General features: G+C 56.0%; 1 protein-coding gene across 1 annotated transcript; it reads left to right on the top strand.

Moving 5' to 3' along the window:
• Positions 1 to 4,744: 4,744 nt before the first annotated feature.
• Positions 4,745 to 25,845, top strand: ITGA5 (integrin subunit alpha 5). Its single transcript, XM_033866539.2, has 30 exons — positions 4,745 to 5,240; positions 11,658 to 11,788; positions 13,158 to 13,273; positions 13,409 to 13,529; positions 13,737 to 13,798; positions 13,888 to 13,933; positions 14,199 to 14,324; positions 14,562 to 14,606; positions 14,749 to 14,792; positions 16,526 to 16,582; positions 16,776 to 16,828; positions 17,106 to 17,314; positions 17,596 to 17,787; positions 18,009 to 18,054; positions 18,226 to 18,327; positions 18,524 to 18,579; positions 18,715 to 18,869; positions 19,172 to 19,309; positions 19,441 to 19,508; positions 19,856 to 20,006; positions 20,089 to 20,181; positions 20,327 to 20,406; positions 20,545 to 20,625; positions 20,738 to 20,843; positions 21,374 to 21,526; positions 22,437 to 22,523; positions 22,634 to 22,747; positions 23,344 to 23,445; positions 23,999 to 24,121; positions 24,758 to 25,845. Exons 1-30 carry the CDS (start codon positions 4,873 to 4,875, stop codon positions 24,839 to 24,841), a joined length of 3,309 nt encoding a protein of 1,102 aa, XP_033722430.1. The 5' UTR covers positions 4,745 to 4,872; the 3' UTR covers positions 24,842 to 25,845.
• Positions 25,846 to 26,680: the final 835 nt, after the last annotated feature.

The following is a 26,680-nucleotide window of genomic DNA, read 5'->3' on the forward strand; positions in this document are numbered from 1 at the left end:
CAGCAGTGAAAGCGAGGAGTCCTAACCACTGGACCACCAGGGAATTCCCGCTGTCCTCTTTATAGAGCCAGAAAAAGCTGAAGCTAGTGAAATAGTATGTCTGTGTTTTGGGTGCAATCTCTGGCCCTCTTGCCCTCCTCCCGGCCCCTTCCAATGCCCTAACTTTCTGTCTGGCATTGGTAATATTTTCCCAAGAGCAGGCTAGAAATGGCAAGCGTCGTGGGGGTGGGAGGGAACGCCTGGCTCCTCCTCAGCTCCTCACAGCCCCAGCTGGGTGTGCACTGGGAATCCTGGTGCTTCAGGTCCCTCCCTGATGGGCTCCAGATGTGCTTACATCTGGAAAGGCCATCCCAGGAAACGACGCTCCCGCCCACACGCTCCCACCCCGGATGGATCTCTCCTTCGGCTTCCAGGCCCTTGAGCCCAGAAGCTTCAGGCACTCCTTTCTTCTCTAGAGGTAGGTACATGGCAACAAAGGAGAGAAAAAGGATGGACAGCAATGGGGGTGGGGTGGGTGAGCAAATAAAATGAGGTCAATGCTTAGGACACCCCAGAGAATCTTATTTCCCTTTTAACTTCCTATGTGAAGTTGTTACATTTTCCTGCAGAATTCTGTTGCCTCAAAAAAATGCCAAAAAGTAGAATAGGAAAACTGAAGAGGCTTTGGAAAAGAAGACACTAGCTTGGATGGTGGAAATTCCTTCCCATTAATCTGATTGCTCTGGACCCCTGGGCCTTGTATTTTTTTACCCCAGTGTTCCCTTAGCCCTGCCCCTCTCCCACCAGTGCCCCTCCCCTAATCCCTGTCCCTCTGCCCCTCCCAAACCTAGTCCAGCCTGGAAAAAGTCCCAGTTTTGTCCCTACAGAGATACCTGAGCACGGTCTCAAGCCTTAGGTTCAGAGCCCTAGAACAAGAGAACCAAAGCATCTCATCTCCCAGGACTGGTCTTGTCCCCATGATGTCTAGCAAACATCCTTCATCCACCCCTCCTGTGCTGTGAGCAAAGTGGGGGTAGAAAGGGGAGGGGAGTCTGCGTTTATTTTAGGTCAGGACATGGGGGAGGGATTTTCCCCCCCGCCCCGGGTCAGACAGGGAGTGGGGATGGTGGTGGGTGAGTCACAGATGATGGAACTGTCAGTTCCCCTAAGCAGAGACCTGAGTCAGGGTGGCGAAAGAGGTTTAGGGTTCATATGGTCCACTCCTGTACTTTCCGATTTCTCTCTCTTGGACACACATACATTTCAATGCTCCAACTTTAGCAGGTTCCAGACCCAGACTCCTGGGATAACCAGGATCTTACTCTACTTCCAGAATCCTCCCCCCCAACCCTTGCAGCTCCATAATCTGTATACCTATCCCTCCGTCCTTCCCTCTGGGAGACCGAACTCCCACTCATCACCCCACCACAGGGCAGGAGGAGGGGGTCCCAGGAGCCGCAAACCAATAAGCTCCTCTGATGCCTTTGTCCAGCGAAGGCTTCCCACTCTTTTTTGCATCATATCACATTGAGAACGTTAGATTTGGACCATCCCCAGAGGTAGTGAGAGAAGTCGCTCTGGCCAGAAGCCACTAGCCTGGGGTCTCTGGTGCTCCCAGGTCTTACCAGGCTGCGAAGGTTGAGGGGATTGATACCTGCCTCAGCACACCCACAGCCCATCTGTGTGTGTGAACACACACCAGTTGGGAAGTGTTATTTCAGGAAGACCTCACCCAGCCTATGCCACCCCACCAGGCTTCTTACAGGCCCCACAAGGCTCAAGTCTATTCCCCGAAATCAGGATATCCAGCCTCAGTGCTCTCAGAGTTTCCAGGCATTTGAGAATCTGGAAGAAGCAACCCCAGAGAAATCACACACACACACACACACACACACACACACACACACACACACACACACACGCACACACTTCCATCCTGTTTCCGAGGATTAATGAATTGTGCACCCAGTCTTCCCCACCCCCACCCTAGGAACAATGGTCCTATGTTAAATATCTCTGCTCCAGAATCTTCCCCCTGTAGAAACCCAGCCCAGTTTAGAGGACGAAACTAACAGTGCAGTGGGAAAAGCAAGGACTTCGGGATCAGTTGGGATGAAATTTGGATTCTACCTCTTTCTTTGTGTGATCTTGTCTTAGTCACTTCACTCTCTGGGCCTCAGTTTCCTGACAGTAAAATGAGAATCATAATACCTGCAGTGCTGGAGATATTCGGAAGGTGAAATGGGATAAAGGCAGGTTAATGGTCAAGCCCAAGGCCAGGCATATAGCATGTGCTAAATGAACTGTTATTAATATTCCTCACCCCTCTCCCATGCCACTGACACTCAGCGTGGCTCCTGGCTTTAAAACTTGAACCTCTACCCTGAACTCCTCTGCGGAAATTCAGTCTCCTAGTTCTAAGCTCCAGCCTTCAGGGCAGGCAGGCTGGTGACAGCAGGAGTCTGGTGAGTGTCCTGCCCTTGCCCTTCACCCCTTCTGCCCCTCTGTCAAGCAGACCGTGATTAATAATAATCAGTCATCACAGCAAATAATTCTTACTGAGCAATGAAGGGACAGAGGGTAGCAGAGAGGTCAGAGCCGAGAGAGAAAACAGAGACACTTGGAGACACACAGACTGGCCAGAGACAAGCTGAGAGATACACAGAGAAAAAGCTGACAGGAGACAGAGCATTTAGTGGGCAGTGGGCTGAGAGGAGAGGGTATTGGGTTTAGAGTCAAAACACTTAGGTTCCAGGCTCACCACTAACTAGCAGCCATGTGACCTTGGACAAGTCAATTCACTTCTCTACACCCATTTCCTCTTCTGAAGGAGAGGGTTGGGCTGATGATCCCTAGGAACCCTCTCCTGGCTGACCTTTCTAGGCCAGCTTCCAGGCCTGGAGGGCTGCCTGAAGCAGCTCCAACTGGGAGGGAACCCCAAGTGCAGGCCTGACCCGGAGCAGAGGAAGGGAGGGCCAGGCAGAGGCAGGCATGGTGAGATGGAAGGCAGGAGGTGTTGGGGCCACTGGGAGAGGACTTATAAGGGCAGAGAGAGCCAAGAGAGGAGGGATATTGGGGAGAGTAGAAAAGCCAGCCAGAGAATGACTAAGGGGCTCCCGGTGTAAACAGGAGCGGGGAATGGACAGGGAGGGGGCCTGTTTGACTTGGCCAAGCGGGGTGGGGGGGGGGGGTGGAGTGGGGAGGAGAACTGGGGCAGGACGCTATGTCCCTTGTCCCTCACCAAGGCTCCTGGGAGGAGCTGAATCACACACCTCCCTCCCTGTATCCCTCCCCACCCCCACCCCAAGCTCCCAAATCCTGGGAAAATCTAAAGAGCTTGTGCCTGGGCTGAAACAGGAGAGATCTGGGTTCACACACACATGCTCTGCTGGGTTATACAGCAGTCAGCCCGCAACCTCTTTCCTCCCAGAGAGGGTCTCAGCCCTTGGCTTGAGTAGTTTTCACCTAGAGGTTACCTTCGCGGCAGTGCTGTGCGTAAGATCCTGACCCAGAGATTCTTTGGGTTCCTCGCCTAAGAGGGGGTCAGGACCTGCAGATGTGAGAGTGGGATGGGAGCCAGCACCACTCCACCGTCTGACCAGCTGCCTTCTCCCTTGGGCTGCAGCTGGCTCTGGAGAGGGGCTTTTAAAAAAACAGCTGGGCGATTTGGGACAGGAAGTAGAGTAGTAGAACGAGGAGGAGACTCGTGGCGAAGGAAAGAGCATTGATTCTGAGTCCCCCAAGCCAGAGTGGGGCAGGGGACTGGAGAAGAGAAGGGGCAGGGTTCCGATTCGGGGGATTATTATTCTGGAAGGGGAGGAGTCCTGGAGGAAAAAGACAGGAGGAGGGCTGGAAAGGAGAGGAGGTTAGGAGAGGATCTAGGCCCCTTGGTCCCCCTCCCCCAGACTAAGATAAAGACTAGAATCCTGAAAGGTGATCTCATCACACAGAGCCAGGGCTGGGGGAAGGGATGGGCAGGGGGTCACTGCCTTCTCCTGCTACAGTCCCTTCCTCTACATCCACAGGGCATCTTGGGAGAATGGGGTCCTGGGTTCCAGCTCCCAGAGCCTAAAGACAATAGAAGCTAAAGGTTGGGCCCCTTTGCAAGACACCACCCCACCCCATCCTACAATTCTCCAGGTCTGTAGGAATCAGGCCAGTTTGATCAAGAAGACACTGAAGGGCCAAAGCAACCCTTTCCCCCTCCCACTACCAGGCTCTTGGTCAACTGCCAGGTTCTAGGAAGGGACTCAGCAGAGGTTTCCATATCCTGCAACCGAGAAAGGGGGAGGCCTGGACCGGAATCCTCCTGGTGAAGTAACCCCAAATTTCTGGACTCCTGGGTTTTCAATTCTAGCAACTTGGGCGGGGGGAGGGGGCAGGGAGCCGAGAGCCGGTGTAGGTCCTCCATCGGATCGGCCTGACTGGGAGCACCCTGTACCTCAACTCCTGAGTCCCAAATCCAGCTGGCTGGAACCCAGGCACCCCATGGCCCCGGAAGGCAAAGGGGGAATCCCAGTTGGCCAGATGCCAGAGGTGTCTCCTCTGCCTTTAGACCCCAAAGCCTCCTCCCTGAATTGGTGAGGGAGACCCCACACACATATTCAGACTCCCTCCGCCCTCCGGAGGTGATTCCTTTCCTCATTAGGAAATTCTCCGCTCCCTTTTTCCGACTCCTTTTCCGAGCGTTTACGTTGTACATCTGGAAAGGAGGCGGGAGGAAGTAGGGGGAAGCAGCGAGAAGGAGGGGGAAGAGCCCAAAGCAGCCCAGTCTGACCCAGTCCAGACAACCGGCCTCCAGCTGGGGCTGGGGCGAGGGAAGTGGAGAGGTGCGTTCCCCCCCACGCCCCTTCGGGGTGGGGGGCGCGGGATCAGCGTTCCAGGGACCCAGGAATGCCCCCCCGCCCGCCCCCCCGGCAGGCGGGGGGAGGGCTCAGCCGGGAGTTTGGCAAACTCCTCCCCGCGTTGAGTCATTCGCCTCTGGGAGGTTTAGGAAGCGGCTCCGGGTCGGTGGCCCCAGGACAGGGAAGAGCGGGTGCTATGGGGAGCCGGACGCCAGGGTCCCCTCTCCTCGCCGTGCAGCTGCGCTGGGGCCCCCGGCGCCGATCCCGGCTGCTGCCGCTGCTGCTGCTGCTGCTGCTGCCGCCGCCGCCCAGGGTCGGGGGCTTCAACTTAGACGCGGAGGCCCCAGCAGTGCTCTCCGGGCCCCCGGGCTCCTTCTTCGGCTTCTCGGTGGAGTTTTACCGGCCGGGGACAGACGGGTGAGTTGAGGAGGGTTGGCGGCGGGCTGGCGGGGTCGGGGGTGCGCGCCTGGAGACAGGGGGCGCGGCTGGAGTCTGGAGGGGACCAAGGCTTGAGTTTGGGAGGCGGAGTTTGGAAGGTCTAGGGTTGGAGTTGGGGGCCCTCGCCGGAGTTGGGGGCCCGCGCTGGAGTAGGGAGGGGACAGTGGCCGGCGTGGAGGGTGGCCAGGAGTTTGAGAGCGATCAGCAGGGAGACGTGTGGGGTGGGGAGAGGACACGAAGCTGCAAGCTGGAGGAGTCTGGGCCGGGGTCTTGGGGCCAAGAGAGAGGAGGGCGCGGGAATGGAGAGCAGAGGGTCTCTGGCTGAGATCCGAGAGCTGCCGGGACCGGAGGCGGATGGGGACGGAGAGGGGGCGCGGAGGCCAGGGTGGGCATTTTGGAGCACTGGGGAACCCCGGGACCCCTGAGGGCCATTGTGCGGAGAGAGAACGGGTCGAAGCAGAATGAGCTGTGTGTAGTAAGAAGGGAGTCGGAGGCTGAAGGGGTCCGGAGGTTAAATGGGGGCCAGCCCTCCCCTCCCCCCTCAACTCAGACTGGGAAAGACTCGGGAGGGGGACGGCGGCTCCCTCCCCTCTCTCCTCGGTCTCCTACTCCGCCCGCCACCCCCAATCTCTGTTCAGAAGAGGGGATCCGGGAAGTTGGGGAGAGTCCCGGGACCCTGGTCCTGGGGGGCGCCGGGGCTGGGGGCTGTCTCAGCCAAGGGCGGGGGCTCGGATGTGTCGGGAGGGGTGTGTGTGCGCCCGTGAAGGGGGGTGGGCGGTTTCCCTCTTCCTCTAGCTCTTGGGAGGAAGAGAAAAACTGATTTCCTGTAGCTTGTCGGCTGGAGCTGAGCTGAGACCGGGACTTCTGGGGCTGGGGTCGGAAGCTGGGGAGACTTGGGCTCGCCGGGCCCAAGAGCGTCAGAACACAGGACCTCAGAGACCGGGGAAGTCTCAAAGGAGGATCCCCATTCCCAGCTCAGCAGGGTGACAAGCAGAGCGGACCCTGTGTGCCAGGAAAATGGGGAGCCCACGGGCTTGGGGAAACGAGCTAGGCAACATTAGAACAAGGGTGTTTGTTTAAATGTGGGGGGGGAGTAAGAGGGGAAGGAAGCTGCTCCTGGGGTGGGACGGGGACTCCCCGGTGCCAGATGCCTGATCCTCCACGATGTCTGGAATAATCCTCTTTCTGCATCTCTGGGCTCTGAGATTGCCACTGCTCCCCACCATCGCCACCAGCACAACCACCCCTGGTATCCAGCTTTGATAGGACCTCTGTCAGAGGTGAGCTGTTCCTACACATGATACAGTTAACTGAGCTCTACTCATTTCCTTTAATTTTTGGAGAAAAGGGGTTAATCTAGGTAATTCACTTGGGGTATGGGGCATATTTCTCCTTTGTCTGGAGGATGGTTAGGCCCCAGCTGTTGGTTCTGGGCTATTCAAGGTCCCCACCCAGCCCCCACCCCACCCCCCTGGCCTCCTGCCCAAACCCCATTGCATCACCCTGGCCTGGAGCTTCTGCCAGGCCCGGCCTCCCCCAGGCCCCTTGCAACTCCTTACCACAAACCTAACGGGGTAGAGAAGGGGGAGGGAGGGAGGGGAAGGGATCCTCCCCCACAATAGGGTATCCAGTTATCTGTATCTTAACCTTCCTCTTATCCCACCCCCACTCCCACCTAACAAGAGTGTCATCTCCCTTTTAAAACACTCCTCTGAAACATCTGGACTTTCACACACTCCCAGTTGGTTCCCTAGGTGTCTGTCTGGCCCCTGGCCTGATCCTAAAGTCCCAAAAGCCCTTTTCTAAAGCAGGACCCAGCAGTCTCTTCCCCTCCCCCTCCCCTCTGCTCATCTCTTCTCCCAAGAGAACCCAGGTGTCCAGCTTGTGCACCTCCCCCTCTCATTTTCTCTCTACAAAGCACTCTTAGAATAGGACTCGGAACATTCCACCTCCCCAGTGACCTCCCTCCCCACCACATCTGGGACTTTCAACCCCTCCTACCTGTGGGGGACAAATGTAGCCCCTCACCTGGGGCCTTTTCTGGAGAGGGAGGGCCTCAGTGTTCTTGGCCCCCTTTATCACCTCTCACTGTGGAAACCGAAACAGCATCAGAGGGCAGGGTAAGCACTAGAGAGGTTACACAGTAGGAAAGGGGCAGGCTTTAAGTCAGGCCAAGCTGGGTGTGCGTCCAGGCCTCACCACTTACTTGTTCTTTGTGTGACCTGGGCTGAGTTACTTAAGACTTAAATACTGGAGCCTGGTCTTCTCATGAAAATCAGACACCTAACTTATGAGGCTGTTCTGAGGACTAAACGAGACAATATATATAAAAATCGCCTGGTCCGTGGAGGGTGATCGGTATGTGGAGGTAGGACTTTTATGAGGTAGCTATTTTCTGTTTCTGGTTCTCTCTTCCCTGGACACCACCTAGTTCTTTGTCTCAGATTTTCACTATTTCTTACTCACTTTTAATATTTGCTTATGGCAGAGATAGTCATAATAGTGCCTCACATTCCTTAGCACTTTCATATCAATTTTTCTGTCGGACCATTACAAAAATCCTTGCCTTAGACAGACGAAGCATTACGGCTCCCATTTTATGCGTGTCTATGAACTGAAGCTTCAGGAATCATAGAAGTTTAGAACTAGAAGTTTGTTTAGGGACCATTCAAGGGCAACCCATCATTTTATGGGTAGAGAATTCAAGTCTTGGAGAGGGCAAGTGACTTGACCCAAGACCTGCGCTTGAAAGGTGCACCAGCCTTAGCCCAGCTCCTTCGCCATGTGGAGCTGCCACAAGTGGAGGCAACTCTTCCTTCCCAGCCAGCCAGGCATTTCCCTCGAGACTACACTGGGGGACCCAGAACCAGGTGTTTCCTCTGGCCTGGCCAGGGCTGCCGTAGGACCTGCAGGAGCTGGGTCCAGTCCACTTGCTACTCTCCACCCCCGACCTTGTCAGGCCAATAGAGTCAAACAGTAACCATGTATTGAACAGGAACTTGGTTAATCAGAAGCCTGGCTGGGGAGATAGTGGCGAGGAGAGGAGGGAACAAATTGGCAACGGGGTAGACCAGAACAGTGGCCTAGGTATCAGGATTCCTGGCTTCTGTTCTTAGGTTGAGAAGGATTCTAAGTGACCCCAGGACATGTGACTTAATTTCTCTGGGACTTAGTTTCCCCATCTGTACAATGAGGACATGGGACTAGGTCAGCAGTATTTTTTGTTACAGTTTTTTATTTTCTTCCTTCCCTTCTTCCTTTCCTTCTTCCTTCCTTCCTTCCTTCCTTTCTTTCTTTCAATTCAAATGATATCTTATCAGGGCATTCTATATAAAACAGAGAAAAGGGCTTCCCTGGTGGCGCAGTGGTTGAGAGTCCGCCTGCCGATGCAGGGGACACGGGTTCGTGCCCCGGTCCGGGAGGATCCCGCATGCCGCGGAGCGGCTGGGCCCGTGCGCCATGGCCGCTGAGCCTGCGCGTCCGGAGCCTGTGCTCCGCAACGGGAGAGGCCACAACGGTGAGAGGCCTGCGTCCCACAAAAAAGAAAAAAAAAAAACAGAGAAAAGAGGTTGCTCTGAAAGAAGATGGAGAGGAGTGTCAGGACCGAACTGGCCCCTGCTCACTCCATGTGGCAGCCCTGAGGCATCGACAAGAAAGTCTTCAAACCACGGTGCTGAGGCAGCCTGGGTCTCCAAGAAGCAGCTCTAGAACATCGGAGTTCCGAGGCTTCAAAATAAATTACGGCAATTTATTTCTTCCCTTGGTCTCTATATTTTGGAAGAGTTTATCTGCCAAGCTGCATTTAGGAAGGAATAATTCATTCCTTTTTCCTGTTTTTTTTTTAATCCACCAAAAATTAGAACAAGAAGACGTCTATAGCTGCCAATCAGAGCTTCTGACCAATATGAGATAACTAGGTTCCCCACAGGAGTTGATATAATTCCGGCCCAAAGCAAATACACTTGAGGTTTTAATTAGCCTGGGCTGCCTTATCAGGTAAATGCATGATTTCCGTTAGGCTCTCTGAAATATTGAAAAGAGCCCAAGGACCCTCCATCGTTACCTTCTTGGACCCCTAGTAGGACCCAACTGCTGTAGGATTTAGGAGGCAGGAACCAGGAGTGGGAGAATAAGGATAAGGTATGTGACGTGCCACCCCTGACACTGGGCGCCTCTCTTGGCACGTAGGGGAGGGCACTAGCTACTGGACTGACTTGGAGGAGCTGGGAAGGAAGGGCCACTGCATCCTCAGGTATAAGCCATGGGCGGCACGGGGCAAGTCTGGGTCGGGATCTGTGTCCCTTGCCTGTACCCCCAGATCTCCTGAACCTTCACGCAGCCATGGCATATGCCCCTGGCCCACAAGTCTGTGGGCTTTCTAAGCCTTGTAAGGCCTCTCTCTCACCTGCCCGCCCTGCCCAACTCCAAGCTTCTTCCTCAGGCCATCCCAGGAGCACCCAGGCTCAGCCCCCCTCCACGGAGTGGTGGGAAAATTGGGGGTGGGAGCAGGGTCCCTTGGCCAAGCCCCTACGCTCTCCTGGAAGAGTATGGGAGCTCCGGAAGACTTTGAGATAACCTGTTCAACCTCTTCACCCAGAGGAAGAGGGAGAGGGTATTCCCAAGTCCACACTGAGCTAGTGCCTGACCCAGAACCCCTGCACCACTGCTGTTTTCTGCGGCTGCCTCTGCTACAGAGGCTTGCACCCCTCTCTCCTCCCCCAGCCCGGGGGCAATGCAATCTCTCCCCACCACCAATCTCACCTACTAGGCCTGGCAGCCAACCAGGTCACTGTGCCTCCGAGTAGCCAGCTCCCACCCCCCTACTGAATGTACTGCCTGAGTGAGAGGGGTGGGGCCCAGCAGGCGGGCGGGTGGGAGACAAACGGCGAAGTGAGAGGTTGGAAACAGACAGGAAGCCGCAGGCAGTAAACATTTCCTGTCCCCAGGGTAACCGAGGCTGGCACCCCACCCCCCACCACTCCAGGAACGCTCACTCCAGGCCTCCCTCCTATCCCTCTGGACCCTTTCTTCTCCCATCCTCACCCTCTGGCCCTGCTAGACCACCCTCACTCTCTGCTTCAGCCCCTTGGAGCTGCTCTCTCTGGTGTCCCCATTCCTATTCCTCTTGGACCCCCCACCCCACCCCTACTTGATGTATCTCTTGTCTCCCATCCCGTCACACACACACCCGCTTTTGTGACCTCTACCGTAATCCCTGACTTGGGGACTCCTGGTAAGAAAGGCTAATGAAGGGATCCAAATAGCGGGAAAAGGGTGGGTGTTGGGAGTGCTGAAAGCTGAAAGGGGCCAGAAACCAACAGAGATGGAGAAGCCCAAGATCTGAGATGAGAGAGAGACGGGGGTTCCTAAAACCAAAACCAAGAGAGCAAGCAGTCCTAGGGGCAGAGGGACAGATGGAGAAGCAGTGCCAGAGCCAGTTATGGGAGGAGAGCAGAGGCCAAGGCTGGCGGCTGGCAGGGACACTGGTTCAGTTGCCCCGGCTGCCAGATGCAGCCTCATGGGAGACTCTGGAGGAGAAAGCCCAGAAGGCTGACTACTGCACAGAGGTCTTGGAGGCAAGGGACCCAGGAATGATAGAGGCAGAGCCAGAGGCAGCAAAATTATCCAGGACCTTAGCTGTCACCACCCCATTACATAGGACCCCCAGCAAAGGCAAACTTCTCCTCGTCGTCTCGGGGAACGAGGCACTGTGTCCAAAACTAAGACCCAAGAAGACCCGGATCTGAGTTCAGACTCTGACCAATGGTGTATGGGATAGGGGTTCAGAGGCTGAGACAGAGACCCAGCAGGATGGGGAAGTCCCACCAGAGCCCAGGGTGAGGGCAGGTCCACGCCCAGGCCCAGGGGAACAATTTGCTTTCACCATTCTCCAGTTCCTCTCTCCACTTCTGCCTGGTTTCCAAGACTCACATTTTCCTCTGACATGCCCCAGGGCTGGGCAGCTGGACGCCTGGGTTTTGCCCAGAGAAGGGCTTTGGCTTGGGAGGAGAGGGTATAGGCTAGGTAAGAGGACCCTGGGGTTCTAGGGGCTGCAACTCCAGTCTTGGCAGGTCCATAGAGGAGATAGAGAAGCTCTGGCCCCGGCCTCTTGCCAGAACTGACTCTGGTTCCTCCTTCTAATGACAGGGGAAGGTAGGAGGGGAGAGAGTGGGGGGAGGAGAGAGGCTGTGTTAGTGACAGCGGCACATGGGGACCGCCTGACTCCGGCCTGGGCCTCTGGCATCTGTGGCATCTTCTGAGATATAAATACAACCCGGGGGGCATCTGTGCCACGCCCACCCAGACCCTGGCCCAGAGGCCTGGGTCCTTCCCGCCTGGGGAGACTGGAGAAGAGCTAGGAGCCCCGCTGAGCTGCCTCTCCTTTCCCCTCCGCAGGGTCAGCGTGCTGGTGGGAGCGCCCAAGGCTAACACCAGCCAGCCGGGAGTGCTGCAGGGCGGTGCCGTCTACCTCTGCCCCTGGGGCACCAGCCCAGCACAGTGCACCCCCATTGAATTTGACAGCAAAGGTAACCCTCTTCGTAGGTCGGGGAGGTTCAGGGAGGGACTAAGGGGTGGGGCTGAGGCTAGGGGGCGGGGCCCGGGCGGGGTCTGGAGCGAGGGGCGGAGCCTGACCAGTTCCCCGGCCACGTGCTCTGAGGCTCTGGGGCTCCAGCTCCGTGCAGCGGTGCAGCGGCTCCCCGTGGCACTCACACCACGTTCCCAATCCAGCCCAGCCCAGCCCAGCCCAAGGAGGGCGGGCATGATTCAGAAACATGTGGCTCTCATTTTCCTTGAATCACCCACAACTCAGGGAGGCCAGGGCAGTAACACAGACAAAGACAGGGAGAGTCACAGAGCCTATTCGATTCATTTAACTAAGCACTGACTAAGTGATAATGCGTGCCAGGCTCTGTGCTGGTACTGCAGGGGATTGAAACATGATTAAGGCCCCGCCCTCAAGGAGCTTAAGGTCCGGAGTAGATGCAGAGAGGGATGGAAGGAAACAGGCTGAGAAAGAATAATAACAGCAGCTAACGCTTCAAGAGCACTTGCTATATACTGGGCACTGTTGTAAGCACTTTACATATATTAACGCACTTAATCCTTTCAACGATGGCTCGAGGTGTTATTATCCCCATTTTATAGGTGAGGAAACGGGTTAAGTAACTTGACTAAGGTCACACGGCTGGTAGAAGGTGGAGCGAGGACATGAACTTGAGCAGTGTGGCTCCAGAGATAAACTGGGGTGAGGGGACAAAAGAGGAGAGCATCAAAAGATGGAGACGGTGGGGGAGGGGTGGTGTAAGAGCACAAAAGCGACCGATTTCTTTTTAAAACCTGGAAGACGGATGAGAAGCGGAGGAATAAAAAAGGCTGCCCCATAGAGGCAGAGAGGGTTTGGAAGGAGAGAGACAGCCAGACAGACAGATGCGCACACGCACACACGCAGACACGAGGGGCAGAGATTCAGTGACGTGAGAAAGGTCAAGGACATAGAACACGTGCTGCTAGAGACACAGGCCCAGGTACAGACAGAGAAGCGCAGCCAGAGGGTAGCCCTCTCAGGAACTAGCTGTCCTTCCCCACCTCACCACAAGCATCCTTGTCCCAGCTGGGTGAGGAGGCAGGCGGACCAGGGGAATGCACCTCTGGAAACCCCAGGTTCTGTGTGCGTGTGCATGTGCACATGTGTGCACATGGGCTTGTGTGCACGCGTGCAGGGGAAGCTGAGTCAGGCTACAACAGGCAGACTGTAAGGACCTTCCCCACTCCCCCTCCCTTGAGTCATGGGCTCAGGGCTTGCAAGTGCTTGGGTGCCCCCAGGCTGAGGGCACGGGCTGCTCTAGGGCTCAGCTGCCCACAGCTGGCATGACTCCCCTTTCTCACTCCCCCAAGGCTCTCGGATCCTGGAGTCCTCGCCACCGTCCAGCCTCGAGGGAGAGGAGCCTGTGGAGTACAAGTCCCTGCAGTGGTTCGGAGCGACGGTGCGAGCCCATGGCTCCTCCATCTTGGTGAGGGCCAGCAGGCTGAGTGGCGTGGTGGGCAGGAGGGGCAATGGTTGCGGTTAGCAGAGCACAGTGGGGGAGGCGGGGAAGAGAGGTCCTGTTGGACTAAACCTGGACCCCCCTCCTCCTGGGCCCTCCCAGGCCTGTGCTCCCCTCTACAGCTGGCGCACCGAGAAGGAGCCGCTGAGCGATCCCGTGGGCACCTGCTACCTCTCCACAGACAACTTCACCCGGATTCTGGAGTATGCGCCGTGCCGCTCAGGTAGGGCAAGAGGGGGCACGAGCCCTGAGTCTGCCTTCTCTGTGAATCCCCACGGTCCCCCGCCCCCCATCAGCCTTGATGCTCACTGTCTGGTCCAGAGAGGTCCTTTCTCTGGCCCCCTCTCCCCTCTCCTTCCCCAAGCTTCCTGCTCTTTCCTGCCTGACCCATCTGTGTGGAGCTCCTTCCCACCACCTTCTCCCCTTGCAGATTTCAGCCGGGCAGCAGGGCAGGGTTACTGCCAAGGGGGTTTCAGTGCCGAGTTCACCAAGGTGAGGAGGGATCTGGGAGGAGAGTGGCTGTGGGTGCTGGATGCAGGGGAATCAGGACCAGATGTGGACTCACCTCCTTCCCCCCACAGACTGGGCGTGTGGTCCTGGGCGGACCAGGGAGCTATTTCTGGCAAGGTAAGCCCTTCCTCCTCTTTCCCTGCGTCTGTCTCCCGCACCTGGCCTCTTATCCCTCTCCCAGCCCGAGATCACCATCCTTCCCTCCTCTGCCCCCGTCCCAATTCTCCTCTCCCTTTCCTGAGACTTACCCATCCTCTCCCACCACCCTCCACAAGCTTCCCCTCCTTGAACCAGACTTCTGAAATCCTACCCAGTCAGCCCCCAGTGCCCCCATCCCTGCCACCTCCTCCTCCAGCCATCCCCTCCTTATCCCCTTCCCCAGGCCAGATCCTGTCCGCCACCCAGGAGCAGATTGCAGAATCCTATTACCCCGGGTACCTGATCAACCCAGTTCGGGGGCAGCTGCAGACTCGCCAGGCCAGTTCCATTTACGATGACAGCTACCTGGGTGAGGGAGCAAACAGGGTGGGAGCTGCAGGGGGAGCACCTCAGGGGCCCCTGTCCTCGCTCACCCCCCCCACCCCGCCTCCCTTCTCCCACCCAGGCATCCCCAGCCTCCTGCCCTATGTGTCATGTGGAGGCTGACTATGAAGGCCCAGTAGGGGTGGGGAAGGGATTGAGGATGGGCCAGGACAGAGGGGTCCCCAAAGCAGGAATCCTAATATCCGCCCACCCTGTCTCCTAGGATACTCTGTGGCTGTAGGTGAATTCAGTGGCGATGACACAGAAGGTGAGTGTGTCCCCAGGCTGGGGCCAAGGGAGGGGGCAGATGGAGACCCAGGACCCGGAGCCACAGGGACTGAGACACTTACCATTTTTGTCTGACTCCCCTTTCCCTGCCCTTAGCCTACAACTTTCTCTTCCCTCTACAGACTTCATTGCTGGCGTGCCCAAAGGGAACCTCACCTATGGTTACGTAAGGCCCAGCCTGACTCTCCCTCCCTCCTCTGCTCTCCCGTCCCCTGGCTAATCACAGAGAACCATGCATGGCAGTTTGGGGGGGTGAAAAAAGTGGATCAGAACACGGGCTCTTGGGTCAGACCAGTGTTTGAGTTCTGGTACTCACTCTGGATGAATCAATCTGTGATTTATTCCTATCCCACTTCATTCCATAAAAACCTTGAGTCTGCTTAACCTCTCTGAGCCTCATTCTTCTCTTTATAATGGTATAATAATAGTTCTGACCTCACAAGGCTCTTGTAAGGATGAAGCGAGATAATGCACGTGAAAGTACTTAGCGAACTGTGCGGCAGTGTACAACTGTAGCTGTTATTATTAGACCATGGCGAGTGCTTTAAAAAGGATATAGATAAGAACGCTATAGGAGTCCATTCAATTACCAACATTTATGAGGGCAAGGTAAGAGATAAGAAGATGAATAAGACATCATACCCCATCTTGTAAGGCGCTTCTAATCAAGTATGTAAGATAAGACACACAAGTGATTGTAATCGAAGGTGCAGCTCCTATTCACGAACCCCTCAGTGCGTCGGGCACTGTCCACTCATGAGTTCTATTCTTCGCAACAAGCTTATCAGGGGAGATATTACCATTCACATTTTACACATGAGAAAGCTGAGGCTCAAAGAGACCAAGTAAGTTGTTTAAGATCACCCAGTTAGTAAGTGGCTGGATAGAGATTTAAAACCAGACCTGTCTTATTCCAAAGTCAGCATTCTTTCTGCACTAGAATAAATTTCAGAAAAGTGGTCAAGATGATATAGCAGTTTAGAGGGAAGAATAACCTCTTTTCTAGGGCAGGGATGGACAGAAAATGTCCTATGAAAGACCAGTGGAGATGAGGAAAGAGAGCATCTGGGCGGGAGCGTGAGAAGAGGCAGGGAAGGAAAGGAAAAAAATGCAAGCCAGTTCAGCATGGGCAGACTGGGCATGAGGAGACTAAAGAGAGGTTGGGCAGAAACAGATAGGTTGGGGCCAGATTCTCCAGGGCGTCAGAGGACCAGCCAAGAAGCTGAGACTGGGCCGTGGCTTCAGGGAACCACCACGGATTTCCAAGCCAGCCGTATCCCTCCTAGACCGGCTCTAGGGCGATCGGTCCCGCTGCCATGGAGGAAGGGTGCTGAGGGGAAGGGAGAGCCCGAGGCAGGGGGAGGCCAGGGGGCTCTCCAGCAGTCCTGGGGGAGGGCTCACACCAGAGGAACAGCTGCAAGACTGGGGAAGAGAAGAGGGAGTCGAGAGCCTCAGGGGACCGGAAGGGCCCATCACTAAGGGGGGCACGTCGGGGGAGCCATGAGTGTTTGTGACTTGGGAGGGCTGGTGGATGTCCTTTAGCTAATAATTATTGAGTGTCAGCTGCTCACCAAGCACTACTTTAGGCTCTGAGGAGAAAGCAAAAAACAAAACAAGGCTCCTGCCCTCACTTATCTGACACTCTAGTAGGTAGACAGGCACAACAGACAGATAAGTACGAAATCTGTCAGTAGTAGTTGATAAGTGACATGGAGGAAAATAATGAAGTCTCCCTGGGATGGAGCTACCCAATATAGAGATGGGAATGTGAGGCAAAGCAAAGGAGGGAACTAGGAGACAAGTGATCTATGTCTCCAACGAATGCCTGCCCCTGGGTATCCTGTACCCATGGGATGGTCTGGGAGTCTGGGACCAATGGGTATATCTCCTCGTCCCCAGGTCACCATCCTTAATGGCTCAGACATCCGGTCCCTCTACAACTTCTCAGGGGAACAGGTGAGGACACCTTCCCCCCACCACCACACACACACACACAACCCAGCTTGGCCCTTTGCCAACCAAGCCCCTGCCCTGAGCCCATAAGCTCAGCCCAGCTTCTCAGGCTCCCTGGAGTCCCTGATTTCCCCTCATAGCCCTTGTTGATTGACCCCCTAGTTCTGACCCACTGCTGCCCTTCTGTCCCTCCCAGATGGCCTCCTACTTTGGCTATGCAGTGGCTGCCACAGACATCAATGGGGACGGGTGAGTAGTGGGAAAGGGGCACAGCACAGGACGAGGAGTAGGGACGGGACAGAAAAATGCAAGGAGAGTTTTCCTCTGCATTCTCCTCCTCCTGCCTGCATTCCCTAGGCTCAGGGGCAAAGAGAGAGCTGAGAACCAAAGACCAGAAGACCTCAGGTCTCTCACTTGGGTGGGAAGGAGCCCGGATCCAAGATGCCTGGGATTTCCTGGCTCTGGGATTGAGGAGGGGGCATGGCAAGGCAGGGCCTCAGGATGACTGGGTTTCCCGTACCCTCAGGCTGGACGACTTGCTGGTGGGGGCGCCCCTGCTCATGGAGCGGACAGCCGACGGGCGGCCGCAGGAGGTGGGCAGGGTCTACGTCTACCTGCAGCGGCCGGCCGGCATGGAGCCTGTGCCCACCCTTACCCTCACTGGCCACGATGAGTTTGGTCGATTCGGCAGTTCCCTGACCCCCCTGGGGGACCTGGACCAGGATGGCTACAATGGTAAGCACCGTGGGCTCAAGTTGCTGAGGAGGAGTGGGGGCCTGAGTCAGAAGGGATTTGGGGAGAGATGGCTGTCAGATAAGATACCCAAGACCCCCAGTGACTCCTCCAGGAGGTGTGTGGATTTTAATCCCAATGTCTGGATCTTGGGGCTTGAAGAGGTTAGAATACTGGGAATGACAGATGGGGAAAATAGGATCCCGGGTCCTGGGGTCCGATGGTAGAGATTTGAACTCCTGGATTCCTGGCCTGCTGACTGCTGTGTGTTGTGTGTCTTGCAGATGTAGCCGTTGGGGCTGCCTTTGGTGGGGAGAACCAGCAGGGAGTGGTGTTTGTATTCCCTGGGGGCCCAGGGGGCCTGGCCTCTAAGCCTTCCCAGGTCCTGCTGCCCCTGTGGGCAGCTGGCCACACGCCGGACTTCTTTGGCTCTGCCCTTCGAGGAGGCCGAGACCTGGATGGCAACGGATACCCTGGTGAGTTGTGCCAGCGGCCCCTTTCACCTTAGAATTCCCTGGTCTCAGAACCCTAGCCCCTCTAATGCACTTTCCTAAGCTCCTGGGTGCAGTTCTAGGATGATGCCACCAGATGGCGGTGTCCCCTCACTTCGGCCTCCTTGAACAATGCAACTGGAAGGGGTTGGGAAGGATTCTGATTTGGGGCTTGCTGTAAGGGGTAGTTTCTTGACTTCTTGCAGATCTGATTGTGGGGTCCTTTGGTGTAGACAAGGCTGTGGTGTACAGGTATGAACTTGGGCAGGGGGCAGCCTGGGAGACGTGGGAACTGGGGGATTTCTCAACAGGGCCGAGTTTGGGGAAGTGCACAGACTGGGATCCTGGGGCTTGGGCGTCAGCTTCCTGTGCCCAGGTTCCTGAGCAGTCTTAGTTCTTTGACCCCACACCCACTCTTGGCAGGGGTCGCCCCATCGTGTCTGCCAGTGCCTCCCTCACCATCTTTCCCGCCATGTTCAACCCAGAGGAGCATAGCTGCAGCTTGGGGGGGAACCCTGCGTCTTGGTGAGTGGGGTGCCCAGGAGACTGCGGGGATGGAGTCTGGGGGTGTTTCATCTGTGCCTGGAAGTGGGGAGGGAGACCAGGTCTTTGAAAGTGGACAAATGGGACTGTCCCAGTCTGGGTCTGTCTGGGAGGCAGGTAGGGAATAGGATGCCTGTTCCAGTTGGATACACCAGCTTTCCCTTTGGTCTTCCTCCAGCATCAATCTCAGCTTCTGCCTCAATGCTTCTGGAAAACACGTTCCTGACTCCATCGGTGAGGGAGAGACTGCCTGAACCTTTCAGGCACTGGGATGGGGATGGAGGGGCTGGGGACTCGGGGACCTCTTATCTCTCTGGATAGATTAGAAGGGAGGGGCAGATGCTCATTAACGTATGTGCCCGGCTGCAGGCTTCACGGTGGAGCTCCAGTTGGACTGGCAGAAGCAGAAGGGTGGAGCGCGGCGGGCACTGTTCCTGGCCTCCCGACAGGCCACCCTGACCCAGACCCTGCTCATCCAGAACGGGGCTCGGGAGGATTGCAGAGAGATGAAGATCTACCTCAGGGTATGGGCCCGGGGGCAGGGTCGGGACTGGCCTGGGAAGAGTGGCCACGTAGAACTGGGTGCCCCTCATGAAGGGAAAGAGACAGGGAGATTCCAGTGAAGGGCCTGGGACTTTGGGAGGCTGGGGAAGGGGGCCCTTCTGTTGGAGGAACTGGGAACCAGGCTGCCTCTGAAGCAATGAGCATGGTCAAGTTTGGACACCTGAATTCTGGAGGGTCCTGAGTGGACAGAGGGAGATGTGAGAGGATGAGGACCAAGTCCCCTGTGTCCCCTGAATCTGTGAACCCTCTCCCCCGGCCCCAGAACGAGTCAGAGTTTCGAGACAAACTCTCCCCGATTCACATCGCCCTCAACTTCTCCCTGGACCCCCAAGCCCCTGTGGACAGCCACGGCCTTCGGCCAGTCCTACACTACCAGAGCAAGAGCCGCATAGAGGACAAGGTGAGGGCAGGGTGGGGAGACGGGCCGGGAGGAGAGGAGCCTGGGCCGCTAGGGGTGGGGCCCTGGAGGGGGGAGCCGACAGCTTAGGAGGGGGTCGCAACTCCCCCTCTCAAGGCTGCCCTGCTCCCCAGGCTCAGATCTTGCTGGACTGTGGAGAAGACAATATCTGTGTGCCAGACCTACAGCTGGAAGTGTTTGGGTAAGTGAAGGCTGACGTCAAGCTGGGGGGTTCCAGATGCCAAGGTCTCCTAGCAGAACACATGGAGCTTGGAAGCACCTGGCATGTGAAAAAGTAGAATAGGAACGTATTAGCTGGCTGTGTGACCCTGGGAAATTATGCAACTTCCTCATCTGTATAGTGAGAATAAGAGCATCTATTTCTCTGGCTTTGGGGAAGGATTAAATGAACTAATCTACATAAAGCATCTAGCCTAGTGCCTGCCATAGAGTTGGAACTCAGTAAACGGTGTCTATTATTGTTATGGCCCATTGTCTTGGTTTGCGGATTAATTCCCCAGTGTCCCTGACCCTGTGTGTCCCCTCCAGGGAGCAGAACCACGTGTACCTGGGCGACAAGAACTCTCTGAACCTCACTTTCCATGCCCAGAATGCGGGTGAGGGCGGCGCCTACGAGGCAGAGCTTCGCGTCACGGCCCCTCCGGAGGCTGAGTACTCAGGACTCGTCAGACACCCAGGGGTGAGAGGGGACTCTTAGGCAGGGCTTGGGAGATCCTGCCACAGGGACACCAGAGCCTTACCTGCACCCACCCCACCTCCAGAACTTCTCCAGCCTGAGCTGTGACTACTTTGCTGTGAACCAGAGCCGCCTGCTGGTGTGTGACCTGGGCAACCCCATGAAGGCGGGAGCCAGTGTAAGTCTGGGACAGGAGAGAGGACCCAAGGGAAAGTGACCGGCTCATCCTGAGAAGAGCTGTGGGATAGGGAAGGAGGGCTGCAATTGGGATTTGGCAGACGCCCAGTCTAACAGCCCCCTTGTCCTCCCTCCCTGTCCTCCAGCTCTGGGGTGGCCTTCGGTTCACAGTCCCGCACCTCAGGGACATGAAGAAAACCATCCAGTTTGACTTCCAGATCCTCAGGTAGGGAGTGGGTGGGGCCAGGCTGAGGCTGAGTTGGGGGCGGGGCCGAGGAGGGTGGGGCAGGGGCGGAGTCTGGTGCAGGTGCAATTCTTCCTGGCTGGGCTCCAGCACCACCTGAGTCTCTCCTCCATCCCACAGCAAGAATCTCAACAACTCTCAAAGCGAAGTGGTTTCCTTCCAGCTCTCTGTGGAAGCTCAGGCCCAGGTCTCCCTTAACGGGTCAGTTCTCCGGGCAAAATGGGGCTCTCTGGGAGGCAAGATGGACTTCTAGGAAAGGATGCATATGGGATGGGGTACCTTCCACTGTCCTCTAAACCACCCTCCTCTTTAGTGTCTCCAAGCCCGAGGCAGTGCTATTCCCTGTGACCGACTGGCATCCCCGAGACCAGCCGCAGGAGGAGGGGGACGTGGGCCCTGCTGTCCACCATGTGTATGAGGTGAGGAGGGACAGGCAGGGAGGCCCTGGTCCCCAGGTGTGCTACTGGGAGTGGAGGGCCGGACTAGAATGAATGACAGGGAAGGAAGAGCTGTATGAGTGACAGATGGCTGGGACCAGCCTGAGGGATTGAGAGCAAGAGAGGGGGAGTGGGGAGTGAGAGAGAAAGTCCTGGGCAGGATCAGTGTGAGGGACTGGCCAGCTGAGCAACTTAGAAGGGAAGGATGGGGACTTACCTGGTGGTCCGGTGATTAGGACTCCACGCTTCCACTGCAGGCGGCACGGGTTCAATCCCTAGTTGGGGAGCTAAGTTCCTGCAAAAAAAGAAAAAAAAAAGTGGTGGGGGAAGGATGGAGCCGCCTCCTCCAGGAGGCTTGGCTGGGGAGGATTTCGCCTCTGCCCGTTGATTTCCTCCCTCGCTCCTGAGATGGGAGACTCGCAGCAGGCATGAGCGGGCCACCAGGACCTGGGTTGCAACAGGGCAGAATCACTGCCTCCCTTCCCATGATCACCGTGCCCTCCTCTCTTCAGCTCATCAACCTGGGCCCCAGCTCCATTAGCCGGGGCGTGCTGGAGCTCAGCTGTCCCCAGGCTCTGGAAGGTCAGCAGCTCCTCTACGTGACCAGAGTCACAGGACTCAGCAACTGCACCACCAGTCACCCCCCCAACCCACAGGGCCTAGAGGTGAGGGGCCTGGGGACTGGCCTGGGGGTGAGGGGACCAAGTCGAGGGTGGTTGGGGAAGGTCGCCGGGAAACTAGAAGAGCCAAGTAGGGTGTGCCTGGAGCTAGGACTTAGGCCACTGGAAGGGGGTCCGAAGGCCCACAGACACCTTGAGACCCTGGGAGGGGAAAAGACTGTTGTATGCACTGCCCTTCTGTCTTTCTGCCTGAAGTATCCTTCCCTGACGTCTTGCCCTGGCGTACTCCTAGGGCCCAGCTCGGCACCACCACCTCCGGAAAGCCTTCCTCAGAGCCACTCGCCTGGGCCCCAGTGCCTGTTTTAAAGCTCGTTTACACATAAACAACAATGCACTGAGCCATGTTACAGGCTCAGGAAAGATCGCACCAAACAAAACTCACAAGGCCCCCACTCTCATGGGGTTTATGTTTTAGTGGAGGGTAGGAGACAATAAAAATTAAAAAGAGAGAGAGAGAGAGAGAAACAGGTATTGAGAAGTGTTGAGAGTGCAGTGCTAAAATGCTGGGGCAGGGCAGGGCCCGGCTGGGAGCCTGTTTGAGTCATCAGGGAAAACCTCTTGAGGAGAGAACAGGTGAATTGAGGCATGAAAGGCAAGGGTGAACCTGTGTGTGAAGACTCGAGAAAGCATTCCAAGCAGAGGGGACAGCCGGGGCAAAGGCCCCAAGGCAGGCACGGGGCCCTAATTATCTATTGACATCTCCTCCTTGTAAACTCCAAGGATCAAGTCTCACCCGTTTCGGTATTTCAGTGCTGAGGTCGGTGCCTTGCCACAGGAGGTGGTCAGTTGTATGGGTGGAAGACCAGGTCGAAGCTGCTCTGGACCCCAGAGGCAGGCTGACTTAGAGGCTGTAATGAGGTGAGAGAGGCAGCTAATGGTCCCTTTCCTCTTCCAGTTGGATCCCGAGGGTTCCCAGCACCACCGGCTGCAAAGACGGGATGCTCCAGGCCGGAGCCCTGCCTCCTCAGGGCCTCAGATCCTGGTAAGTCCTCCTGGAAATGAGGTCTGGGTCGAAGCGTTGAGTATCTGTTTGCATCCTCAGAGCCACCAGCAGGGCGGAACGCCGCATTCAAGCCTCCGCTTTCTTCCCAGAAATGCCCGGAGGCCGAGTGTTTCCGGCTGCGCTGCGAGCTGGGGCCACTGCACCGGCAAGAGAGCCGAAGTCTGCTACTCCATTTCCGCGTCTGGGCCAAGACCTTCCTCCAGGTGAGGGAGCCTCACCTCAGTCCTGACCTCCGACCTTCGGGCCTGCCTGGACTGACGCTCCTTTCCCCACTGCCCTAGCCACCCGCTTTGGTGACTGGGACCCAGGCAGCCGCGCTCCCCTCCCTCACCCTTGTTTGGACAGGGCTGTGTGTCCTTGGCGCCACCTAGTGGCCACATTGGGACCGACAGCTTCCCTTTCCTGGCCCATTCAGAGGAGGGAGGGCGGGAGGGAGACCAGTGGCAGAGAATGATAGAAGACAGGGACAGAAGACATATCCATCACAGAGAGGCAAGCAGATGTAGGAACAGTAGAGAGCAGTCATTTATTGAGTGCATCCTATAGGCCAGGCGTCATCCTGGGTGCTTCACCCATATTCATGATTCCAAAACAATGCTTTTTCTATTGAACATGCTGTCATCTAATTGTAACTCTTCAGTTACACATTTATTATCTCATATAAGGAACACAGAGAGAGATTCAGAAGAGAATGATTCCAAAATAGGGAAAGATCATAACCAGAGCCAGACCATGGGGAGCCCAGTGACCTCCTAGATACCATAAGAGGCCACCCTGAACACCTTTCCACCACCCACAGAGGGAACACCAGCCATTTAGTCTGCAGTGTGAGGCTGTGTATGAAGCCCTGAAGATGCCCTACCGAATCCTGCCTCGGCAGCTTCCCCGAAAGGAACTGCAGGTGAGTCCCGGGCCAGAGGTCTGGGCCAAGGAAGATGGAGTGCTGGGCCTGGCGCTAGCACTGGGATGCGACGGGGGCTGGTCTGATTACGGTGACAAATATTGATTGAGCATCTACTGTGTGCCAGGCACTGTGCTAGGTCCTGGGAATACAGTGATAAGCAAGATGGACAGGGCAGTGAGAAGACAGTGTGACAAGTGCCAGCATGTTTATGGGAACACATCATAGGGACACTCGAACACAGGCTTGCAGAGTCAGGGAAGGCTTCCTGGAAGAAGTGATGTTTAAGCAAAACCTGAAGGATAAATAGGATCTACCGGGCTAACCAGTCAGGAAAGGAATGTTCTCTGGGGAGAGGGAACGAGCAGGTGTGAAAACCCAAAAGTAAGAGACAATAATGCACATTGTGGGAATTTGAGTTTTGAAGATCAGAATTCTGTTAGCCCAAGACGGAAGGGGAAAGGTGGGTCTAGGTCCAGTGGCAAGTGGGAGCCAAGTGTAGGGTGGGAAGGACTAACGGCTTTTCAGCGACCTCTCCTGACCTGCTCCCCAGGTGGCCACAGCCGTGCAGTGGATCAAGGCGGAAGGCAGCCACAGCGTCCCGCTCTGGATCATTATCCTAGCCGTCCTCGTTGGCCTCCTGCTCCTAGGTCTGCTCATCTATATCCTCTACAAGGTCAGCCACATCCTACCTGACCTGGCCTCTCTCTCACCAGGTTCTGCCCTTGAGGCAGCACAGTCCCAAGCATCTGCCTCCAGACCAGTTCTCCAGCCACATGTCCCCACCTCTCCCTGGCCACAGGCATCCCGTCTGGACACTGCCTATGGGATCCTTTCCTTCATTCTACAGCCCCTAGCTTAGAAAAAGTTCTCTTGACTCAAGCTGATAAGTTTATTTCTACTTTCAAAATCAGTGTTACTCCCAAGTGGCCAGTAGGTGGCATTTGTGCTGTCACTTCCTCCAGAAAGCCATGGCAGCCGTCACTGATCGTTCATACCCTAGAAGTAGCCTCAGAACCCTTCTCGAGAGGCAGCCACTCCTAGGCAATGAGACTTAGAACTTGACTTCACACCTATGTGCCGTCTCTGGCTGAACTGGGGGCATTCTTATGGCACCAAAGCACCCCCAACCTTAGCCCTCTTAACCCACTGGACCTCTTGGAGAGGTGGTCTTAACAGCCTGAATTTGGGCCACTTTTGCAAGATGGGGAGATTGGAAGCACTAGAGTCATCTTCATCCCGCCTTGGGATAAGATCTGCGGAGAAAGGGGAACCAGAGTAACTCAACTCTCCCTCCTTTTCCCCTCATTAGCTCGGATTCTTCAAACGCTCCCTCCCATACGGCACCGCCATGGAAAAAGCTCAGCTCAAGCCTCCAGCCACCTCTGATGCCTGACTTCTCCCGATCCCAGACTCCCAATCCTGAAGGTCCAGTCCCCCCACCCTCAGTCTACTGACGGGGAGGGGGCTGGGTGCTTCCTGAAGGTGCTGAGGGCCAGGGAGAAGCTCCTCTCCCCAGCCCAGAGACATACTTGAAGGGCCAGAGCCGGGAGGTGTGGAGCTGGGGATCCCCTCCCCCCATGCACTGTGAAGGACCCTCGTTTACACATGCCCTCCTCATGGATGGGGGAACTCAGATCCAGGGACAGAGGCCCCAGCCTCCCTGCAGCCTTTGCATTTTGGAGAGTTTCCTGAAAACAACTTGGAACCAGAACTGGGGGATCCAATCCCAGTTCTCCGGCTCAGACGTGCCACCAGGACTTCCTGTCCAGCTCCAGCCTGCAAAGATCTGTCCTCAGCCCTGCCAGAAGCCCCCAGCTAAGAACCTGGAACCTGGGGAGCGAGACATGGCAGCTCTGGACAGTCCCCACCCCGGTGGGCCAACAAGGAACAATAACCATGGATGGTGCCCCAGGCCCCGCTCAGGACAGATCCCACACCAGGATCCACGCTGGCCCAGAACCAGCTGCAAGGGGAATCAGAACTCTAACAGGGCCAGATCGAACCTGGGGCCTGGGGTTGATCTGGGACCCAGACTCAGACATTGGTGACGTAACTAGGCAGATCCAGGACTACATTTGAGCCTGCTCCAGACCTGGGCCTGGAGGCCCAATCCACCTCTGACTCAGGAGAAGTCAGGAATTGCCCAGGACCCTGAAGGGGCCACGATGGCAACAGATCTGGAACCTTAACACTGGCCGGACACAGGCCCTACTAGTCCCCTGGAGAAAGGGGGAGCCCGCTGCCCCCGGCCTGCAGGATCTGGGTTCTGCCCGCCAGCTGCACTGACGCTGCCCCTCCTCTCCCTGCCCAACCCTCCCTTCACCTTGGCTCCGGACACCCGGGACTTATTTAAACTCTGTTGCAAGTGCAATAAACCCGGCCCGGTGCCCCCACTGACCAGAGCTGGAATCTGTCCTATCCCCACTCTTTCCAGAACTTTCCTGGAACCAGACCGCTTGGTGGGTAGGAAATGTTTGTGTTTCTTGCAGCTTCTTTCCACTGGGAGCCAAGAGTATGACCCCCAGCAACTGTGGAACTAGTTTGGGGGTTCCCTTTTCTTAAGTGAAAGAGATGATGGAAGGGGTGAAAGAAAGGCTTGACTCTTCTGCTCATCACCCAGCCCCCGCCAGATCTGGCCCCAGCACCTCCAGGAGAGAAGGGAGCGGAATCCCTTCTCTTTGGGTTTGAGGGTTAGGGAAGAATACAAAGGGGGAGGTCCAAGTTGAAGGTGGGGGACCATGGTCCAGAGACTCACCTGGGCTTTCCTAAATCAAAATAATGAAATGGGTTTCGAGAAAAGGCCGCAGAACTAAATCAGAAGAAAGCCAGCTGGGTTTTTGTTTTGTTTTCATTGCCCATTGTATTCTGGTGCATAGAGGGAGTGTTAAATAGTTTACATACAGTATCTCATTTAATTTGATGGAAATTAAATGTGTGAAGTAGGTACAATTAACCCCATTTACACAAGGGGAAATTGAGGTCCAGAGAAGTTATGTAACTTGCCCAAGGTCACAGACTCAAATTCAGCCTTGCCTGACTGTGAAAGCCCTCATGCTTAACCAACATGGCCTTGAGGTCTTTGAAGAGAAACCAGAGTGAGGGAACCCCTCAGGATCCCCTGTCTCCTCTAGGACTGTCCTAATATCCAGGAAGAGGACAGAGAGGGGTGCTGAAATGCTAGCGGGATCGTTAGAGGCAAAGATGTTCATGTCCTGCTAAACCACAGTTCAGC

The sequence above is a fragment of the Tursiops truncatus genome, chromosome 11 (genome assembly GCF_011762595.2).
Source record: "Tursiops truncatus isolate mTurTru1 chromosome 11, mTurTru1.mat.Y, whole genome shotgun sequence".
Taxonomy (NCBI): domain Eukaryota; kingdom Metazoa; phylum Chordata; class Mammalia; order Artiodactyla; family Delphinidae; genus Tursiops; species Tursiops truncatus.